Source organism: Halichoeres trimaculatus, unplaced genomic scaffold (assembly GCF_033239565.1).
Source record: "Halichoeres trimaculatus isolate MK-OKI-2021-1 unplaced genomic scaffold, fHalTri1.1 fHalTri1_scaffold_14, whole genome shotgun sequence".
In the NCBI taxonomy this organism is placed as follows: domain Eukaryota; kingdom Metazoa; phylum Chordata; class Actinopteri; order Labriformes; family Labridae; genus Halichoeres; species Halichoeres trimaculatus.
In genome coordinates, this window is record NW_027437192.1 from 34,916,047 (window position 1) to 34,939,479 (window position 23,433).

General features: G+C 41.4%; 2 protein-coding genes across 4 annotated transcripts in view; both read right to left on the bottom strand.

The window, feature by feature from the left end:
* The window catches only part of gabbr1b (gamma-aminobutyric acid (GABA) B receptor, 1b), a 234,129-nt gene that overhangs the window by 189,938 nt on the left and 20,758 nt on the right, over positions 1-23,433 (bottom strand). The gene's annotated exons all lie outside the window — the stretch shown is intronic.
* On the bottom strand, positions 1,487-2,608 carry LOC141802881 (uncharacterized). Its single transcript, XM_074686669.1, has one exon. It carries the CDS (start codon positions 2,452-2,454, stop codon positions 1,558-1,560), a length of 897 nt encoding a protein of 298 aa, XP_074542770.1. The 5' UTR covers positions 2,455-2,608; the 3' UTR covers positions 1,487-1,557.

A 23,433-nucleotide genomic window follows, 5' to 3' on the forward strand; every position in this document is an offset into this window, starting at 1 on the left:
GATCGAAGGTTCTATCGCGGTTGCATGTAACACGCTACTAATTTTATCTCTAATTTTTAATATCTTATTGTTAAAAAAGCTCATAAAGCCCTCACTGCTAAGCGATAGAGGAACGCATGGCTCAGTAGAGCTATGACTGTTTGTCAGCCTGGCTACAGTGCTGAAAAGGAATCTAGGATTGTTTTTATTCTCTTCTATAAGAGTCGAGTAGTAAGTTGCACGCGCCAGTCGCAAAGCCTTTCTTTATTCATTTAGACTATTTTTCCAACGCGAGCAGGATTCGGTTGTTTTAGTCGAACGCCATATTCTTTCTAAATTCCTCGTTTGTTGTTTGAGCTCACGAGTTTGAGCGTTGTACCACGGAGCGGAACGATGTCGTCTGAGAGTCCTCTGTCTGAGCGGAGCAATTGAATCGAGGACGGCTTGAAGAGAACCCGTGGTATCCGCAACAAGTTGATCAAGCTGAGAGGGAGCACAAGAGCTCTCTGCAAAAGTAGAGCAAGAATTCAAGGCAGCAGGAATTGCTTCCTTGAAAATGTCTACAGCTCTGTCAGACAAGTTCCTGGACAAGATGATTTTGTTTGCAGGTGAGAAATCCGACAGCAAGAATTCAAAAGTAATGAAGAAATGATCCGACAGAAGAGGATTCTGCGGCAAGACAGCCAAGTTGACAGGTTCCACGCCATAAGCAAGAACAAGTTCCAAGGTGTGGTTAAAGCGATGAGTAGGATGGTTCACAGACTGTGTGAAACCAAAAGAATCCAGTAAAGACATGAAGGCAATACAAAGACTATTGTCAACAACGTCCACATGAATATTAAAGTCACCGACAATGATAATTTTATCCGACAGAAGAACGATATTAGAAAGAAACTCTGAAAAGTCGGAGAGAAATTGAGAGTACGCGCCAGGAGGCCGGTAGACGATAACAAACAAAAACGGTTGCGCGGTTTTTACAGCTGGATGCAAGAAACTGAGAAAAAGACTTTCAAAAGAGCTAAAGCCTAGTTTAGGTCTGGTGCTTATATTAAAGCTAGAGTAAAAGATAGCTGCCACTCCCCCCCCACGGCCTGTGTATCGAGGGTTATGAGTATTAAGGTGACTGGGAGGAGTGGACTCGTTTAAACTAACATATTCACCCTCACACAGCCAGGTTTCAGTCAGAGCAAGTAAATCAATGTGATAATCTGATATAAGTTCATTAACTAGCACAGCTTTAGATGATAAAGATCTAATATTGAACAAACCACATTTGACTTTAGCGTCATGTGGTTCATCCGCACCGGAAGTTTTAATTTTTATAAGATTATCATAATTCACTCTTTTATTATTATTTTTATTATTATTATTATTATTATTATTATTATAGTAGTTGTTGTTGTTGTTATAATAATTATTGTTGTTATTGTTATTTTTATTGTTATAGAAAAAGGGTCTTGGTCAGGGAACCGACACAGTCTCTATGTTACAACAGGAGTAGCTGGGAAACTGCACTAAGGGAAACGCAGAGGAGCGTGTAGGACTGCTGCTCTGCTGCCTGGTCTCCACTCTGAGTTGTCAGATGGGTAAACTAATAAAATCAGCCAGATTTCTAGTTAAACGAGCTGCGCCATCCAGAGTGGGATGAACGCCATCTCGGCTAATTAGACCAGGCTTGCCCCAGAAGGATCGCCAGTTGTCAATAAAACCCACGCCATTATCTGGACACCAGTTCGACAGCCAGCGGTTGAATGAGGAGATGCGGCTAAACATCTCATCATTTGCCCTATTTGGCAGAGGGCCAGAGAAAATTACGGAGTCCGACATAGTTTTGGCCAAAGCACACACCGACTCCACATTAATCTTTGTGACTTCCGACTGGCGACGTCGGGAGTCATTAACGCCGACATGTATAACTATCTTACGAAATCTACGTTTATCCTTTGCCAGCAGTTTTAAGTTGCCTTCAATGTCGCCCGCTCTGGCTCCCGGGAGGCACTGAACTATGGTGTCTGGCGTCGCTAATTTCACATTCCGTATTACCGAGTCACCAATCACCAGAGTGTTGAGTTTCTTAGCAGGTGTGTTGCTAAGAGGGGCATATTTATGGGAAATGTGAACGTTACGGTTATCCGGCGTGCGATTTTTATGCTTGCGGCTATGTTTCCCTCTCACGGTCACCCAGCCACTACATCCTGGCTGCTCGGGATCTGCCGGGGGGGAGGCTAAGCTAAGACGGCCCGCACCGGCTACAGGGGGCTGGCTAGCATTAGCTAAATGTGGCTTAGCTTCGGTGCGGGGCCACGTCTCCAATTCAGAAACCCTTGCCTCCAGAGCTACAAATAAGCTACATTTAATACAAATATCATTATCCGTAAAGGAGGAAGAGGAATAACTAAACATCTGACACATCGGGCAGAAACGAGCCGCAGAAGGAGAGTCAGAGTGAGAGCTGGAGCTAGAGTGGAGAGACATCGCTAGTGCTGGGGAGCTAAAAGGCTAACAGGAAAACCAGTCGTCAGAACACCGAAAAAGTGTACACCCTTGTGGGAAAAAAGGCAGAGTGCTTGGTGTAAACTACTATAGATCGATAAGATGGTAAGATTGAAAAGAGTGAAAGTCCGTAACAGGTAAAACAACAGATAGATTGAGAGCGAACGACACGACCGTGCTGTACACAGAGTAAAGGAAAAACCGGAAATGATACCACACACTCGCGTGACCGCAGAGATCTCTCGTTGCAGTGGCGTCTCTTCAATACAAGAGATAGGACCGTGTCAGGGCACACCTTTCTTGCGCCCAGAGCTGAATGCAGCTGGATTTGCATACCACCACCTTCCCGCTATGGAGCCAATGTCACAGCCGTCTGCTATAAAGTGTGGTTCATTGACAGGTTGAGCCGGGGGAAAGATAGAGGGAAGCAATACACCCGCTCTTTTTCCAAGACCTGGTTTAGCAGCAAGGCTTGGCTAACGGCATGTAGTGAGGCTAATGCTTTATTCTGTTTTCCCTGCCTCCTTTTTCAAATGTCAGGATCTGACCCAGCATGGATAAAGACAGGTATTTCTGATTAAAAAAACTGGGATCCACATGGAAAATGCCCTGCGAATAGCTATGTTTGGAAAAATAAACATTTCATGTCAGCTTGATGAGGGCTACAGGATAGGGATCTGTAAACACAATGAAGAGGTTAACAAAAACAGGCACATCCTATCTAAAATAATAGCCTGTGTCAACATCTGTGGCTTAACAGTATAATGTTGCTTTTTTGTTTTGTTTTCATTGATGTGAATGCACAGGTGTGATACCCTAGCATGTTTGCTTGCTTATTGGTTTATGTCTGTTTTGGAGTTATAGCCCCCCCTGGATAAAACTCCACCAGCTCCTACTGCCTAAACCCTTACATTTAAAACAGTATTTCTTACTTTCATTTTTAAAAAATGTTTCACTTATCATATTTTCTTTTACTCATAAGTATAGAACAACAATATACATGTAAGAGTTAAGCAACAACGTACATTTTCAATATTTGAACAAGTGCTAGGAGGGATGTTGGATCAAATTATAATAAATATATTAATGCAAGCTGTTATAGTTTAAGTTACTTTTTTAGCGAACTTAATTTATTGAATGTTTTGCTTGAATTTCTAGTTTAAAAAAAATAGAAAATAAAAACATCATAAAAGTTATGAACATAGAATTTTTTAATAACGAAAAGATTTATACCGAATTACTGTTTTTCCCCATATATACTATTTAAAAAGAGCCCAGACACATTTTTCCACAGTAAAACAAATTCTTCTTCAATGTTTTAGAAATACAAACACATAGTTGTTGCCAGACATCCTTCACATCTGAGTGAAACAGGACTCTTTCTGGAGTTCAGCCATGACCATTATATACGGCCTTCACAGGCGCTGAATCTTGGGATATGTGAGGCTAAGAAAGATTCATCGGATCTGTCCTTTGCGGCACCCAAAAAAGGAGGCTGGGTTTGGCGGCCGCCACGGCTGCATCAGCCACATTTCCAAGAAGCCTTTGAAATGTGACAGCCTACGACACACACTGTGGCATAACCGGTCTTCAAATTCAGCCTCCGCAGGCTGCAGCCCCCTGAATTGGAACACAGCCTAAGTCTGACATTTATTAATAACCTCTTAGGCCTCAGTAGCACCCTCTACTGGCTGTGTTCTGCAGTACAGAAGTGATCGAATGGATGACACAAAGTTTCACATTTTGACCACCAGGGGCCTGTACTACGAAGCTGGATTAAGTCATCCAGGATAACTCTGCCACAACTTGCTGAACTTCACCGGATCTCTGTCATCCAGATCTGCTGTACTACGAGGCTCGTTATCAACTCGATAAGTGAATCTGGCTGGGATCTGTGCACGCACACATAAAATGGGCGTGGTTAGTGGCCCCGGAGCATTTTCAATGGACAATGGAAAATCCTGCAAAAGTACGGAAGTACCGCAATATAATCCAGGCCAGGAGCAACACGACTGCGGCCATGAGAAGCCGGAGGGGTTGCTGGCAAAAAATGGCCGACTCTGTGAATGTGTAAATTTCCAAAATGCTGATATTAATAGACCTATCTCATCATGTGACGACACGGGCAGTCAGGTCCTTATACATTCATGTTGTCAGTCAGTGTGTGAGTGTGATCAGCATCATATCCGACATCATAATTAGAAAGAGTCCACTTTCCTACAAATCCCAAGGAAAACGCTCATTATAGGCACTTTGTATTGCAGATGCAATAGCAGTGGGGGAAAAAGGATGTGGGAGCTAATAAAAAATAAACATAAAAACATCCTTCAAAGTGGTCAGTATGAACGATTCCATTAGCACACATTTCTACTTTTCCCTGACAATGTCTCAGTTATGATGATCAGTAAGATATTGTTTGTTCACAGTCCATAAGAAAAAAGAGAGAGAACTGATTGGTCAGCAGGCGGTCTGTCACACCCCGTGAGCTCTTATCCTGGAACTTAACCTGCTCCAGACCAGGTTTGGCGTTCAGCATCAGTTACCGGGGCAACGTGTATGGATAAAAAGAGATCCACATTCGTAGTACAGAAAACCCGAAACTTATCCAGAAAGTTATCTCTCTAAGAGCTAATCCAGCTTCACGGGCCCAGGAGGCTGTGGATTTGAAAAAAAAAAAATAATAAAATAAAAAACACAAACGAAGGTTTAGCCCACAAGACCCCAGCTGGGTTTGGAGACGCTGTAAGAGGAAGGACCTGGAGAGCAGCACAGCCGACAACAAGTTGCTGCTGGTGTTAGCTTCTCTGGATAAGTGCTGCAGTGACTCAGAGTACCTGTGATATGGACAGATGATGCTGGTTTTTGCTAACAGGTAACCAGACTCTAAACAAAACAACAGAAACATCAATCTTCAGACTCCTCAGAGGCTCTGTTAGTCCCTCCAAACTAGTGATGTTCAATACCACTGATTTCCTTTCCGATCCAATCCTGATTAAACTCAGGCTGGTATCGACGATACCGATCCGATACCGATTCTTTGTGTAAATACATGCTAAAAAAAAAAAAAAGACAGAGAGAGAAAAAAAAGAGCACATTTCATGTCGCAAACTTGACAGTACAATATTTAGTTAAATAAATACATGCCACAATAATTTCACAAGATTGTCAATACCTACATTTTGAATCATTTATCTAACTGTTGAAGAAATTAGACAGGTTTTAAACTGTAATGGATTTATTTTTAAAGTTTAAATTTTATTTTTCATTCATCTTATATTATATATTTCTTAACTCACCATGACTGTTCATTGCAATTGTTCTGTGTAATCCAAAGACACCTGGTGTTTGTTTTATTTATCAATTCTTTAGGAAACTTTCCCAAATCAATCCTGGCTTTTTGCCTTTGTGAGATGATCTCCTTGACACATGTATTATCACTTGAAACAAACTCATGCAGTTATGCTACGTTCACACTGCAGTCAAAAGTGGCCTGAATCTGATTTTTTGGCTCAAATGTGACCTGTATCTGATTTGTTTCTGACAGTGTGAACAGCACAAGTCGCATGGAATCTGACCTTTTCAAATCTGATTCAGGCCACTTTCAAATGTGGTACTGAATCAGATACATATCCAGTTTTCTTCAGTGCGACCGAGGTCTGAACAGCCAGGTCACATTTAATGCGACTTTGACATCATTCTACAGCAGGAGTTTACCTTAGGGCAAATGTTTTCAAAGTCACTTCATGGACAGAACATAATTAGAGGTTAATATAAAGGTGATTGTTAAAAAGTGTATGCTTTTTTTAAATAAAGAGTTTTAGTTATTCATCCAGCTACAAGCTTGATTAAACGATGCATAAAAGGATGAGTGATGAGGAAAGTGAGAGAGTGCTGGGACATCGACTGGCGTCTCCATGACACACACAATAAAGGATAAAGGTGAATGAATCGTACGTTTGTATTATGATATCTAACAAATTAAGTTCATTAACACTGCGTCGCCTTTTTGAATGGATTAATCAGGCTAAGATACCAGTTTACAGGACGCAGAGACACCGATGATCCACTGCTGTCCATCTCATCCGTGCGTATTTGCGCGCTGCTGTACTTTCCTATGAGACAGCGTCAGTCAGAGATGCGTCTGCTCCTGTCTGATCTGCCCCAGACAAACTATGAAACATCAGAACAGATGACAAAACTAAGTTTTTGCCTCTTTGTTCACCTGTTCAGCGCACTACGCTCTGAGCTGTAGCAGGGTCAATGGGAGAGACTCCGTTGCGGGAGAGACCCCGGTGTGGGAGAGAGTGTCCACCATAAGGTTTATAAGAAATAAAATAAAGCCATAATTACTTTAATAAGAGCTCACTCTAGGTGAGCTGTGACATCAGGTTTTGCGTTATAGAAACAAACTTTCCTGCATTGTGAAGCACAGTTTTGCTCTGTGTTTGTTCCTCTTCACACCATGCTGTGCGTGATGTCATTAATGTTAAACTGAGCATGCGTGTCACTTCTGAAGCGTGAGCTGTTCACATCACAGTCTGCAGTCAGGTCACATTACAGGTGTTATCTGAACGGTCAAACACAAAAATCGGATTTGAGCAATAAATCGGAATTGAGCATCAACGGCTGCAGTCTGAACGTAGCCTTATTTATTGAAGCATGTATTTATTTTGTTACTTATTTGATAACCATATCTATTCATTTGAACAATAGCAGCAGTGCTTAGCTACTCTTACGCCAAGCTCACATTGGCTCCTGAACGGTTGCAGTCCAGATACGGTGTGGATTTTCCACAAGCTGCCACTCACATCAGCTCCAGATAGAGGCTGCAGCTGGCTCCGGTGCTGGGTGCGGAACGGGCACTCGCCAGTGTAGAAGCTCACGTGGGTTCACGATCTTTTCTGGACTTGCACGAGAGCTTTATTCCTCTAATGTTTATCATTTTTAATCACGTTACTTTTGTCTTTTCTTGTATTATCCTTATAATAGTATGGAAAGTGTCATATAAAATGGGATGACTTTCCACTTCAAGGAGGAGTCTCTCGTCGTCCCTTGTTGTCAAAATGCGACCTCCTGTCATCGGGTGTGATGTCATGTTTACATTTACTAAATGTAAACATGACATCACACCGGATGACACGAGGTCACGTAGTAGTAGTAGTAGTAGTGGTAGTACTACTAGCGCGACTGTGCTGTCAGAGAAGAGTCAAGTTACATTAGTTTGTTCACTGATTTTATTTTAAAAAACAACGGATCTTCATGCCACCCGGCAATTAATTTCCTGTACAGCTCGTCGTATTTCATTCAGCTTGACGCAGACCCTCTCCGGTGTCTGGAAAAGGTAGACTTCTTGCGGATTCTTTCCGTTGTGCCATGCGGCTCCCTCAACCGGACTAGCACTGCGTGGGGCTAATGTGAGCCTACAACAGTGAGGCCTGCAGGGGCCTGCCTGCAGCACCAAAGGTCTCAATCAGAGATGTCTGCCTCGCCCTAACAGCACCTGATGCTGCTCTCTCCTTCTCCTCTCTCCCCCTCATCATAAATGCTTCGTATTCTTGGTTGTGATTCAACCCAAAGTGTTAAACGAAGTTCACTGTGTTGCCACAAGTCCTGACGCTTTTTCTAAAAATGTCCCAACAGTATTTTGGCTGTTTGTGGAGCTAAAACAGCTCTACACACAACTTCTTTTGCAGTTTATCATTCTGTCCTGTGACAGCATGACAGTGAGTGACACACTGAGCAGCGTGCACCTGCACTTACGCATTACGCACTTAGCAAGGCAGAAGAAAAAGTAGTTCCCACAAAACGGCGTATCATTCAGATACATTCTCAACAGTTTGGTGACTTTTCATTGTGTTCCTGTTCATGATTTACAGAAACTCAAATGACTGAAGTATCAAAAGTATCGACACTCTGGGTTTAGGATTGATTTCGGAGCACAGAGAGCTGGAATTGGAAGTATTGATATTTTAGTATCGATCCACAGACGCTTAGAGAGAAGAGGCTTAGTCCATCGACTAATCAGGGAAATGTTAAGTGGGGAAAGTATCAGACAGATGTGTGTAATTTAACCTCAAAATGACACTAAGTGAGGACAGAGAAATCTAATGAGCTTTTTTTATGGACAATGAATGTTTCAGTTCAAAGTCTTTGTGAGGACTCTCTGTTTGGTGTTGATCACAGTGACCCCTAAGGTCAGAATTAATGGTGTTTTTCCAGAATAAAGACTACCTTTCCCATGAGCACTATCACCCATTGTGGTAAAGACATGACTCTTATGCTGCGTTCCATTTGTACTCAGAAGTCGGAACCCCGACTTCGTACACATGGTATCATTTGATGTTAATATATAGAAACACTGCTTGTACTGCGAGTTTTTCCGACTTGGCAACTGGAACACCTAACTCGGAGATGACATCACTCCCACTCCTGACTTCTGAGTACAAATGGAACTCAGCATTATCAAGGCGTGTTTGCTCTGTTAAATATGTGTTCATGTCTCTCGTGGGATGGAATGAACATTAGCACAGACAGTTTAGAGGTATGGTAGGTCATATTTTTTTTAAGTCTTTATTTAAATAACTGTCAAAAAGTCATCTATACACTGGTAGCAAGTCATACACATAGTGCACTGACACTTAAGAAATGTCCGTGGTCTGTATCAGCAGATGAGTAAGCCCATCATTCATTTCATTCCAAAATGAATGATTGGAGGAGAACCTGGATGAGGTGTGACCCTGTACCATGCGCGTGACCGTGAGTCTTTACTGGCAGAGTTGAACACAACAACTGGATGCTATTCAGTCTGTATTCAGTTGAGTAGACGACAAATAAAATAAGTTTGGATATCGTGACAGCAAAACTAGAGTAAACATTGGAGCTGCATTTTCACGATGGAGAGAGCTGAAGGACTTGAAGGGATTCAAGAGTGACGCCAATGTTGCCGAGTTTCTGCTGGACAGGTAATCATGTGATCTGACTTTATTGTCTTGTTTTATTCATACATCAGGTAGCCAGCCATACAAACGGCTAATGCTAGCGGCTATCTAATAGCCTGTAACTGTGTTTACATAGACCTTCTGCACCGTCTGTTAGCAGATAGCTCATCAGTTGTTGTTCATCAACAAGGATGGGATTCTTTACAAAGCCTTTACGATGTCTCCTGCGGGTTTTCATAACTATGAGAAAGATACATTCACCTCCACACCGCTGAAACACAGAAAAGAGAGGCTGCCACCCCCAGCTGTTCGAAACGTTTGTTCAGAGTCTCCTCCTGACCGTCGAGTTTTAGCCCCGGACAAAGCTCAGTGAACAAAAACATTACCTTGACCACTTGACCATTGTTTGCAGTGAGGAACAGTAAAGTAATGTCGAATAAACTGAGTCATATACACAGTAACAGATTGTTGGTAATCTGTGGGTAAAGTTTACAAAAGGGAGATAGAGCACGCACAGAGATCTTTTTCTTCCTCTGTATATCCTAACCTACAGAGTAGATCCTAGAAATCAGCTCCTCTGGTTTCAAACAGACATGCTTCCTGTCCTCGTGATATTAGTCATGTTTAAGCCGCCATTAGAGATCAACGTTTGAGGAGATGACAGTAAATATTGCAGATATCATCAAATCTCAATGGGGAACAAATGAGAAGTACAAGTAAAGGACATCAACAACATATTCACTAAGAACATATGAGACAGCAGTGAAGATATAATATTAATAGTGCTGGGCAAGTAAACGCGTCATTTTCGCATTAACCCGTAGATCTATTAACGCCGTTGAATATTTTATCGCACATTAGTGCATGTTGCTCACATGCTTTTATTTTGTAAATGTCTGTTGCTGACCGCGGTGGAACCAGAAGTGAAATTGGCGGAAAAACACGATGAGTAACCAAAACAAGCATGGAGAAGAGGGGCAACGCCACAGAACTTAAAGGAGCTCGCCACTTAGTGTATCAGTCCGCGCGCAGCGTGCCAGATATAAACAAATGCAGGTAGTCTGCCAGGACAAAGAGACACGATGAGAACTAGAGCCTTATTTAGCGGTGATTTTGTGTGAAAGTAACGTGCTGAAAATTCTCTAAATTAAGCGTGAATTCAGACCGATGTCAGATTTTTTTCTGTGGGAGTCCATTTATTTGTGTTTTTGGTCAAGTGAAAAATGGCCCCGTCTGAGTGCAGAGGAAACCAGCAGAGGAGCAGGGAGGGGGTGTTTGGTGCGTGCGCCCTGGGCTTCTGCTGCACAAAAACACTGCTGTAGGGGTAATTTCTGCCCTAAACCTTGTGATAGGACCCAACTTGTTCCATCCCGGTGTATCACTTTGAGCTCATGATAGGCTTGTGTTTTAGCCTTTTGCCTGTGTTTTACCTTTTAGCTCATGTTGTAGTCTTTTTCCTGTGATTTAGTCTTTAGCTTATCTTTTAGCCGTTAGATAGTGTTTTAGGCTTTTTCCATGTTTTAGCCTTTAACGAATGATTTAGCCTTGAGCTCATGTTATAGCCCTTAGTCTGTGTTTAACCCTTTATCTTGTTTTTTATTCTGAGCAGCTTAATGTCTGATTTGAAATACACCCCTGTACAGGCCCCATCTCTAGAAAGAGCTGACAGCCAATCAGATACTAATAATCCAGTTTAATCCAAATAAAAAGAAATAATCCCATTGTTCCAAACTTAATTTGCATGTGATAATGGTAAATGATAATGGTAGTGATAATGGTAAACATTAACAGCCATCAGCTGCTATCAAATCTGACTGACACAGCAGAAGGTGTCCTCTCTCTCTCTCTGAGAAGCTGGATGTTGGCTAATTCCGTTGCCTAGCAACCCTTCACACACAGTGTGTGTCAATGCTTGTCCACATTTAACCACTGATGATGGTGTGTCTGCTCTGGTTACTATGAAAATGAAACCACTGTGTGTGTGTGTGTGTGTGTGTGTGTGTGTGCGCGTGTGTGCGTGTGTGTGTGTGTGTGTGTGTGTGTGTGTGTGTGTGTGTGTGTGTGTGTGTGTGTGTGTGTGTGTGTGTGTGTTCATGTGAGTGAGGATTACATGGTTATGGTCTGTCTGGCAGTGTCAGGTTTTGATAAAAGTCGGTCTTCACCTCGTCAGACAGACTCTCAGTCATGACTTCAATTTCTTTCCTAGAGACTCAGTACGGAGGCCCAGAGAGGATAACAACCTGCAGAGCGGTCTCAACGTCACACTCCAACAGAAACATCAGCTGCTAAAAACCTAAAACACAGAATATCCCCTTAGTATGTGCAGCTCTAAGGGCAAAGCAACACCAACAACTCCCACTCAAGTGCTGCATCCGCAAAATGTATGGTGTCATATTTGTGTCATATGTCGAACAAGCGATAAAACACACATACAAGCAAATTATCTTGTACCGCACGCGCAGAGTAAACTGCCGCACACACTTTTTTATTCCTCGCCCGCACAAATTTAACAACCGAGAGCATACAGGGAGATACGCCTCCCTCCGTGCAAATGCGCCACAAAATTAGAGCCCCTGTCTGCGCAGCGAAGGCAGACGCAGGGCAGGTGCGCCTGCAGAAGATAAGAGATTGCTGCAGAAGAGAAATTAAGGCACAAAGCCGTTATGCATGAAGTAAGCCATTATAAAATGACTTATTGGTATACTTTAATTCTGTTTTTCCTAAATGCAGCCTCTTTACTGATGAGAGAGCGCTGCGGAAGAGAAATTAAAGCATAAGTTCAGTTCATACAGTTTTTACACTGTTTATAGAATGAAGTAGAACAAAAGACTCACCCAGAAGGTTTTCCTGATCCAAGCAGTGCTGCGGGAGATATTTAGATCCAAAATCGTGCAGCGGATGTCCGTATAATGGGATCCATCGGGGCATAGACAGCGCCGCTCCTAAAACTGCATTAATCGTCCAAAAACTCATGTTTTTCACCAATATTCCATCATGGTCCGCTCCAAGATAGTCCTCTGCTGCAGTCTGTGTCACTCCAGACAGCGCTGTGCGGCTGCACTGACCTCTGAACTGACGAAGACTTTGTTTACGTTTGCCCCTCATTGGGTGCGTCTCAATGCGTTAACTTTGTGCTTCCTCCGTCCTATCTCCTCCACGACACCGGAAGTACTTTCCCAGTCGCCATTTTGAAGACTGTCCCAAAGCGATAATTGCGCTCAGAGGAGAGAGGAGAGAGGAGACTGATCGGAGAAGCTATGATCGAGGAGACACGAGAGCCGGCCTTGCGGAAATCTTTTCACTGACAGACACGCCCCCATAGGGAATATCACTCTCTGATTGGACGCTGCAGCAGCTCAGACTTCACATTAAACTTCACAAACACACAACGGAGTTTAATGAGAGAAAAGACGAGCTGAGGACAGGCACGGAGGATCATTCAGAAACTGATCATAAATCTGGTAATAAAGTGTTCGCTGTGAGTTTAGAGCACAAAACACTGAACACAACCATCATCAAATCAATATAACAGAGGATTAATACAGAAAACTGACTGATCAATAATATCTTCCTGAGACACAATAAGGTGGGTTATATTAATATATGAATATAACCCACCTTATCTGATCGTGAACTCTGAAGCTTCAGAGTTCACAATCACATGAGCTCTACATAAAGGATAAATAATTCATAAATAATCTCACAATTACGCATTTTACCGGAAAAGTGATCTGTGAGCTTCTAAACAGCACACAGAATAAACAGAGAGCAGGTTTTCTTCATGGTAACCTTTGTGTTTAACTGGTTAAAGGAACAGACAAAGCTCTGTTAATGCTTATGTTTTATCAGAGTTATCACAGCGCACGTGCCCAGCGCACATGCCCAAACAGCTGTTAGAGCTGACTGACAGATGATCCAGAGGTGATCAGCTGATGCCGTCATCACTGAAACACGTCGCTTCATGTGACGCTCTGAAGGAGAGGATGTCCCATTGCTCTAAAAAACAAATCTCCTCCGTTCCTCTCTCCTCTCTTTATTTCCTCGCGTCTCTCCCATGCATCTCTGGTGGGAGGGACTGAGACGCAAGTGAACGACGCAAGTGGAGGAAGGAAGGATGGAACTTTGGAGCTTTGAGACGCACCCTGTGACTCAAGCGAGCAGAGAGCATGGAGGGAGAGAGGGAGAGCGCTGCAACACCCCAGCGCGCGCAAAGCAACTCTTTATGCACGTGCTGTAGAGTTTAATATACCTATCACTATGCATTTTTTAGCTCTTGCTGTATATTTTTACTCGCTCTCATCTCCCTGTATGCTCTCGGTTGTTGAATTTGTGCAGGCGAGGAATAAAAAAGTGAGTGCAGTTTACTCTGCGCGTGCAGTACAAGATAATTTGCTCGTATGTGTGTTTTATCGCTCGCTCGACATATGACACAAATATGACGCCATAAAAATGCTACAGCCTAAAACCCCATGGCACCACTCTTTCAAAATATAACACCTGCTGCACCACTTTCAAAAGAAAACACCTGCTGCATCACTTTCAAAATAAAACACCTGCTGCACCACTTTTTTAAAATAAAACACCTGCTGCACCACTTTTTTCAAAAGAAGAAAAGAGAGGAGAAGAGAGGTTTGGTTTTCAAAATTCCTTTTTTTAACCACGATCAGGGGAAAAAAAATAAATCACTACACTGTCATAACATCACCCTAGTTTAAGAGAAGGAAAAGAAAAAGAAAAAAATAATTAAAAAACAAACAGAGAGGAGAGTAGATAAGAAGCTGCTGGAGGTGGGCTGTGCAGCGACGTGGAAGAGGAAGGGTTGGTGGGAGGAAAGATGTTTTGAGTGTTGTGATGAAGCTCAGGAAACTTTGCTTTATTGCATTATTCTTTTTCTTTTCCTTCTCTTAAACTAGGGTGATGTTATGACAGTGTAGTGATTTAATTTTTTTTCCCCTGATCGTGGTTAAAAAAAGGAATTTTAAAAACCAAACCTCTCCTCTCTTCTCTTATCTTCTTTTGAAAAAAGGGGGCTGCTCCACCATCATCAGGGAGGTCTGAGTCCAGGCCGCTCCATGTGACCAGTGCACTCCATCACCTTTGAAGAGTGTGAAATCCTGACTGAGCTGATCCTCTGAACCTGCAGACGGAGCGCTTTGTACCCTGACAGGAAAGCTATTGCCGTTTCCTCTGTTTCTGCCTGATAGAGGGGAGATGAAAGAAGCTCCTGCTACAAGAGTATGCAAATGAGTGAGAGCAGGGGAGGAATAACTCTGAGCTGAGCATAACACTGAGAGAAGGTCCTGCTGCACAGGAGGAGCAGAAGGAAGAGAAAGAGAAAGACCAAGTGGAGGAGTACGAAGAAGAGGAAGAAGACAAGAAGTGGAGAAGAGGAGGAGGAAGAAGACGAAAGTGTCTGTTGTAGTCTGATGGAGGTGAGACTGAGGTGAGAACTTCCACCTGAGGAGCATGGCTGATTATTAGGTCTTTAGAATCTCTTTGTAATAATGAAAGATTCTTAAGTCCATGCAAAAGAATATTTGTTGTGATTTAAAATACAGTGAACAAAAATCATCTTGTGCCAGGCCATTTTACCTGAACTTTGTATACTAATCAGACTATGTTATTTATTTTCAGTGGTTCCAGCTATACAAATTATTCACTTTACTTTCTTTATTGAGTCTGTAGTTTTTGTAGTACTACTGGCAAATGCACTTATATAAATTAGTTTACAAAGTTTTTGATGCAAAACATGATTTCAAATATGAATAAAATCTGACATATGCCAGACTAGATTTCCAAAAAAAATTAATCCAAGTACAATGTCAAAGCAAAGCAGTTTTATTATTACCTTTTACTGCAAAATTATTTTCAACTGTGTTATGGACAGACAGCTTTCTTTCTTTCTTTCTTTTTTGTTAAAAAATTATAAATCATAATGATTAAGTACAAATGCATAACGTTTACATACAATTCTTTTAGCTACTGCTATAAACAAAATTGACATAGCATTAACAAATGCTGTAATGCTTTCTTTGTTAGCTCTGAGACTGGCAGTTGAAAGGTGGTTATGCACATCCAAAGCCTGGGGAATTCTTCATACCAAAGTTCATGTTGTCTTTCAAGGTGTTGTAGCTATCCAAAAGAGGCAGCTTGAGTGTGTTACTGCACAAATATGCCATTGGGACTTTGGAGCTGTTGAGGAAGACAAGGCGTGGCAGAGGATCCAAGCCGGCACGAGGTATCATGGCACACCTGTGGCAAAAACCAGGAATTCCTCCAGGGTAACTGCACAGTCGTTTTCTAAAGTATTGAACTGAATAAAAATAGCTTCAACAACACAATGACTTTAAATCATTGTTAGTGTGGTACAACTGGTCAGTTGATATGCAGATTGACTAACCTTCACAGTCAAGAAGGTAGTCCCCCCAGAAACTCAACGTTCTGTCCTCCTGGACCCTCAAGTTGCATTCATCTGGACTTAGCTCAGGTTGAAAAAGATTTTCAATATCTGAGGCAGATAACCGTTTGTCAGGGTAACAAAGCACTGGGGTCAGGGTTTCAGGATGCTGTCGTAGTGCTGATAAAAAGTGCAAGCTGTCAAGGCCCTCCTGGTACCTGAAACACAACAAAAGGTTGATAGCAATGTTGCATTTGAACAACAAAACATTAACAAAGCAAAGGCATTTAACAGTCATATCGTACATGCGCCAAAAACACGCAAATGGCATGCGCATAAAAAACTTCTGATTTATAAAACTGTTTGCATGCACGCCTGCACGCAGTTTTCCATTTCTAAATCAGAATCCACCTGGAGAAGTGCGCACGTGGAAAAGCTGCAAATCCCGCCCCTCCCACAGCCATAATTAACCCTTAATGGTCGATGCAAAGCACCTCATGAATATTTGGGTAGGTATATAAATAAGTCCAGCGATCATATGCTTTACGTGTGACTATGGCGACCGAAAGGAAAACAAAAAAAAGGACTTTCTCTGAGACAGAGATTGAAGTCCTCATTGATGAGGGGGATGGTCTGAAAGGTGTTTTATTCAGGTCTCACAGCACAGGAGTCTCCAACAAAAGAAAGAGCAGCAGTGGCTGTCCGGCGCTGCTGCTGCTGTTAATGCAGCAAGTACAGCAGAGAGGACAGAGACAGAGATCAATAAGAAGTGGTCGGATCTAAAAGTCGAGGTGAAGAGCAACAGGTGGGGGCACAGCCACACCTGACCTGACACCCCAGGACGCCAAGATAGCTGCACTCATTGGTAATGCAAGTGTGTGTGTGTGTGTGTGGCATAGTGTCGGAGAAGGAGGGAGACGCTGATTTGGCTGAAGTCACAAAGGAAGCAGGTAAAGCAATTGTGTATTTTTATTTTGAGATGCACATTTAATTTTCAGACGCACCATGAGCTCATGTGGTGTCTAATGGTCTTGCAGAATCGGAAGTCCCTCCCAAGAGGGAGGACCCATGTGAGAGGCATTCGGGCGCACAGCATGCTCTACCGGACAGAAGTGCAACCCGTGCACAAGGTCCTCATAGACCCAGTTCTGAAGTCACAAAGAGACATGATCACAGCAATTGACAGAGTGTGCAATGAACTTGGGGAAATGGGACACGTTATGATTAATGTCTTACAAGTAATGAAAGATATATCATCTGCATTAAAAGAAATGGTCAAAAGGTAAACCTCTTTCTCCGTCTTCCTTAAAGCCGACACATGACAGTCTCATGGGCCCTCGCTCCCTGCTGGAAGCCCACGTGGGGGGGAGTATAGCCAACCTCTGTGAAATGTTGTGCAGAATCCCACACGCCAAGATAATTTTGCACACCTTTTCAGGGGTGTACAATAAATTCCCTCCCGAGGCATCCAAGCATCGCCACCTGCATTTTAAAAGTCAAATAGCGTGCTCCACAACGGAGCGTGCATGAACATGCACATCATTCGGCCTGGTGGAAATTTCATGATATCACAAACTCCAATCTCAGTCCATCACAATACACCCCAACTTGGAATAACCCAGATTTTCTTATCAACAAAAAAACATTTAGTTTTCCCTCATGGATTCAAAAAGGCATAACTCACTTGGGACACATCCTCACTAACAACACTATTCTGTCATTCTTTGATTTGGTCCAGAAGTTCAGCATTGGGAGGAATCAATATCTAGAATACCTACAATTTAAATCAGCTCTTAAATCAAAACTGAAAATGACATGCATTGATCTGGGTTTACCTCCTTCAGTTTCAGATGTAATCACAATTACAACCACAAAGAAAATACAATCAAAAATATATAAAATCATATGAAACATTGTCACTACCAGCTCTAAAATGGGAACAGGACCTGGTCATCACTCCCAATGCTGACACCTGCAACCAAATTCTCAAAAACATCTTCTACATGAGCAACAATAACAACATTCAACTAATACAATACAACATTATACACAGAGTTCACTTCACAGGTCACAAGATGTTCAAAATGGGTTTCACACAATCTACCACTTGTACACACTGCTCCCAAAACACACAAGACACTTACCTTCACGCCTTGTGGAACTGTACACCTGTTCAACACTTCTGGGCTGAAATCACCACCTTACTCACCAATATTCTGGACTACCACATCCCTCTCTCCCCCTCTCTCTGCCTCTTAGGAGACCTAACAATGGTCAACTTAAACCCAGAAAAAAGTAAATCACTCCTTGTGGTGCTGACTGTGGCCAAGAAAACAATCCTAATGAACTGGAAATCAAAACAAACCATAACTACTTCACACTGGAAAAATCTTCTGCTGGACTACATCTCACTAGACAAACTCTCCAGCTCTACCTAACAGAATTCCAAATCTAAAGACTCAACATGGCAACCATTCATAAAGTCCATCAACTCATCATAATACTATATAATACCATACTGTACGATATATAATACATATTACTAGGGATTTATATTTTGGTCCTCTTTGCTTACAGTCAGCGCTCCCCATACTCCAGGACACATACTTTTTCTGTCCTACATTCATTAAAGTTTTGAATTTTATTATGAAAACTATCCTGTTTTTTTTCTACATGACATAATTACAGTAAAGTAAAACAAATGTCTTTTTTTTATTTTTATTCTTTCTTCTTTCTTTTCCTCTGAGGCTACATAATCCTATTTCTATAAATACTGTACTATGCTATAAGTTGTACAAATATGATGTCATGAAGACACTAATATCATTATTTAGTGAGTTACTGCTGTATTCTATTATTATTGTTGTTGTTATTGTAATCGTTTTTATTATAATTATTATTATAATTATTATCATTATTATTATTACTATTATTATTATTATTATTAGTATTATTATTATTATTATCATTATTATTATTATTATTATTATTATTATTATTATTATTATTGTTGTTGTTGTTTATGATGATTATTATCATTATTATTTCCTGGTTGATGCATTCAGGAAACTGTTGCTCTTTTGTATGTTGTGTCTGTCTAATTTTGGCTCCTTATAACCCTTAAACTAATTTACCCTCCTCATCTCACACGCACACACACACACACACACACACACACACACACACACACACACACACACACACACACACACACATGTGTGTCACTATTGTGTCACAACCTTTTTGTAATGTGTTGCACAAAAATAAATAAATAAATAAATGGAAGAAAAAAAAGAACATACAGGTTATTATACCACCTTTCCTCCTCATTGTGTGGGTTTGGGAGCGGGTGAGGAGCCAAGAGCTAAGGGGGTAACCACTGTCACCTTCAAGTCAAGTACATGCAATTCTATTTTAGTCTTAAATTAATGGAATGAACACATGATTGTGTGTATGTACTCAGCTATCATTCACTGCGCCTGCCTGCAGTCTTTTACCTACACTGCTGTGCTTCAGGACAAATGAATCATGTGTTGACCCAGGCCATCGTGCCACCAAATTTGTAAATAACATGTTGAGGACACATATGACTCGCACATTAATCTAATGTATATGTTTTTGATTAACATACATGTATTCATTTTCATATGGAGCCCTTATCCCAACATGGGTGCAGTGAATTGCTCCGATTACATTTGGGAAACCGGACATTGCTGTGAATTGCCTTTTGATGTTGGCCTGTTGGACCACAGTGTAGGGAAACCTGATGGAGCGACTACTCAAATGATTAAAGCCTTCTTTTACAGCAGGCATTATTTTGCAGATGGACGGCTGTGATATTCCAGACCTAAAAATGAAATTAAATGTATTATTCTCAACTGCAGATGGGCAACATGAAATAAATATAGCCTGTAGTCATTGTTAACGAATACCTGTCAGCCAATTCCCGTTGGTAGGAGCCAGATGCCAAAAACCCAAGGGTCGTGACAACCTGTAATGGCACAGGAATGGCACGGTTTCTTTACATGCCTCTCTCCAAACCTGGACCCAGCTCAGGACACAGATCCAAGAGCGCAGCTCTAGGGAATCTGAAACGGTTTATAACCCAGTCATCATCTTGGACCAGACAATCTGTGTGGTCCCTGAAAACCCTTTTCCTCCGTATTCTCCTGATTTCCAAGTCCTCCAGTAGGGCAAGCGCATCCATCATGCATCATCACGCACGGGTGTCCTTGCAGCTTTTATCTTTCCACTAATGACACCAAATTTCCCACACCTTTTAACTCTACATCAACAAAAACATGAGTGTCAGGTCCTGTGAGATCCGTCCGGGTAATGAAGGTGAGACAGTGCTAAAGAAATATGTATGTGGTGGCCTTGTAGTTTGTTTTTTTTTTTTTTTTGTCTGTTTTTTTTTAAACATTTTCATAATGAAAGTGACTCATAGGAAACAGCCAATGGCACGCGTTAATATAAATACAAATAAAACAGTTAGTTTGAATGGTTATGAAGACATGGATCTGTCAGTAAAGTTTGATATTTAGTGAAATAAAATGTTGGAGAGACATCAACATGTATCTGGAGGCTTCAGTTCACCACTTCACCATCTGTGTCGCCAGTTTCCCATTCCTCCAAAATGTACGTACCCCTGATACAGAGTTTGCTTACTGGTGCGCACATTTTACCATCAGGTTTGTTTTCATAGATCATAGCTTTGCGTGGGAAATGGTGTACGCCAGTTTCAGGCCCTGTTTTGAGCGTACGCAAGCTTTATAAATCAGACCCCTGGACGTACGAAGCACCCAGCAGTCTGCAACATGCTACTGTTCTGCAAAATAAGGTCTTGTAGGGTATCCAGAGAGTCTGCAGCCTGGATCTAAATAACATGACCTTCAAATCATTACATGCACTTACTTTGAATAAAAAAATCTCAGCATTTTGCCTTGGACATGTCAAATGGACCAAACTGGTCCTTTTAACTAAATCTCACACCCTTTGAACAATTACCCTCATACCTCTCATAGCACCTTCCCTATTTCTTTATCTGTAATGTCTTCTACAGCTGAGTTGAAACTAGATTTCCCTGAGATGTGGCTGACTAGATCCTTAGAGAGGAAGTTCAGGCCAGGTCCACCATGTACTATGGACGTGGCAATCATCTTCCCTGCCAAACTATATTCATCCCCTCTCAGTGCAATAACTTCTGAAATAGATTTCTGTTCCACCCTACCATCAGACAGATCATGACACTGTTACTGTAACTCAAATGCCCAAAACATAAAAGTCTACTTTGGAGAAACAGTGCCTACACACTTCTTGGTGCAAGTCCAAGATACACCACTGTCATATATTTAAAAAAAAGAAAGATATACTCTTCATTTCTTACTCTGCATCCTTTAAAAGTTCATGGCTGCCTGCATCTGACAAGGTTTGCAGGAAGGACCCGGATGCAACGACTTTCAAAACAGAGAAGGCTTTAATGTTCTCAGAAGGCTCAAACAAAAATTTAACAGCAGCAGCAGCTGATCACAAAAGGGAACTAAAAATCACAGCAAAGCTGGTTAAAACAAGGCAGCAACAGAAGGTCTTCATTTAAATCAGGGATGTCAAACTCATGCCATGGAGGGCCAAGAGGCTGCCAAGAACTTCACCAGCTGATTTCACTGATTATCTCACCTTCAAGCAGAGATTAGGGACTAATCAGTGAAATCAGCTGGTGGAGTTTTTAGTTGGAAAGAAAACCTGCAGCCTCTTGGCCCTCCATGGTATGACTTTAAGATCCTTGATTTAAATGAAAACTGAAAAAACTCTCACACTTTGTTTCAACAGAACAGCCAGGACAGGACATGACAATCTGACACAGGACAAAGGGAGACGCAGACTTAAATACAAGAGGTAATGGAACACAGGTGGAAACAATCAGGAGCTGGGATCACAATCACAAGGGCGGGAAAACACCAGGGCAGGAGGTGAAGTGAACTGAAAGAAGAGGAGAGAAGTCACTATAAATAAAACCAGACATGACAACAATGGAAGACCAGGCTGCAGTAAGAAATGCAAACTAGACTTAATCAAGACTTGACAGTATCACTGACTGTGTCCACCTCATGGTCTATGACAAGGGGTGCATACAGTTGTGCATACATGCTGAGAAATAAAAAAATGTGGTGTTTGCAAATCCATCATGATGCATCAGACTGAAAAAGAAAGAACAATACCTGTAGCACGTAGTTTCCATTGCACCTTTTGATGTTCCTGGGTCCTCTTTTGATTCAAAAAAAAGATCTGTGTCACAGAAAAGGGAAAGGGCTGTTAAATAAAGGCACTTTAAGATTTAAAGTTGGGGGTATCTAAAGCAAGGAACTATTCCAATGTAAACATTGTACAGATCCCCAGGCTAGTGAGATATATTATTTTCTGCTTTGTAAAACTGATTAATTCTGCAACATTTTTTTCAGTTAACATTTTCTCTGTTAACAACACACATCAAAATTAAGGTGTCACATATCACCGGAGCTTCTGAATCTACTGTTGAAGATTCTCCAGCATAATTATTGGTACTGTTTGAGATAGGTTCAAATACCTGAAAGTACAAAAAAGAAGCAATAAATATTTCATGCAATAATTTGTATTGCAAGACACCTGCAAAACAAGTAATGCCAGTATCTCTGTTGTGATGAGCATCCTGAACCAGACTGGAAAAAGAGTATATCAACTTTGAACCATACCTTAAGTTACAGAAGCAGAAAAAACATGGGAAATATTAAACTTACCATGGTATCAGCTGAATTAAATTCTGCAGCACTTCTGCTTGTAATAATCACCTCTGAGTCATATGATTCAGGGTCGTATCGCTGAGCTGTGGAAAAAGGAGATAAGACAAAAGAGGACTTGAAATAAGCAATGGATCAATTTACTGGAGGTAAAAAGAATTTAAGGGCTCTGTTTGTTTGGTTATTAACTTCAAAATCACTTAAAGCTGGCAAAGAACTCATCAGCTGTACATATGTACAACATGCTGATCAACTTTAAAAAGAATTCAGTGTTCTTGCCACATGAACTGCAGATTGAAGTTTTATGCTGCAGGCCACAGCCAAAAAAAGGACAATACATTTCTGTAATAAAATAAGTTTGTTATTATCAGTCTAATGTCCAGAATGTTGGGAAGAGTGGATATCTACAGTGGGAAAAATAAGTATTGAACACATCAACTTTTTTCTCATCACATTTATTTCCAAAGCTGCAGTTCAAACTAAATTTCTCCCAGACATTGGTATTAACTCAAATAATCCACACATAAAAAGAAATCACAACGTTCAGGTCCATAAATAATGATTATGGTGAATTAAGTAAGATAACGTAGGAAAAAAGTATTGAACACACCATGGAAAGGCTGTATACTTTGGCAAGGAAATGCACCATACCACCTGAAATCTGTCAGTAATTATTACTTGAACTTCCAATTAGTGCAAACCAACATCAGCTGGGCTAGAGCAAATTGATGGTCCTATAAAAAAGGTGTTTTTTTTCAACAAGCAGTTAAATAGCACACACCTCATGATGGGTAAAGGCAAAGAGCTCTCTGAAGACATTCACAACCTGATTGTTGCTCAGCATCAGAATGGA

Coding starts and splice junctions, on each gene's coding strand:
- LOC141802881 (XM_074686669.1), bottom strand. CDS start 2,454: ATGTCTCTCCACTCTAGCTCCAGCTCTCACTCTGACTCTCCTTCTGCG.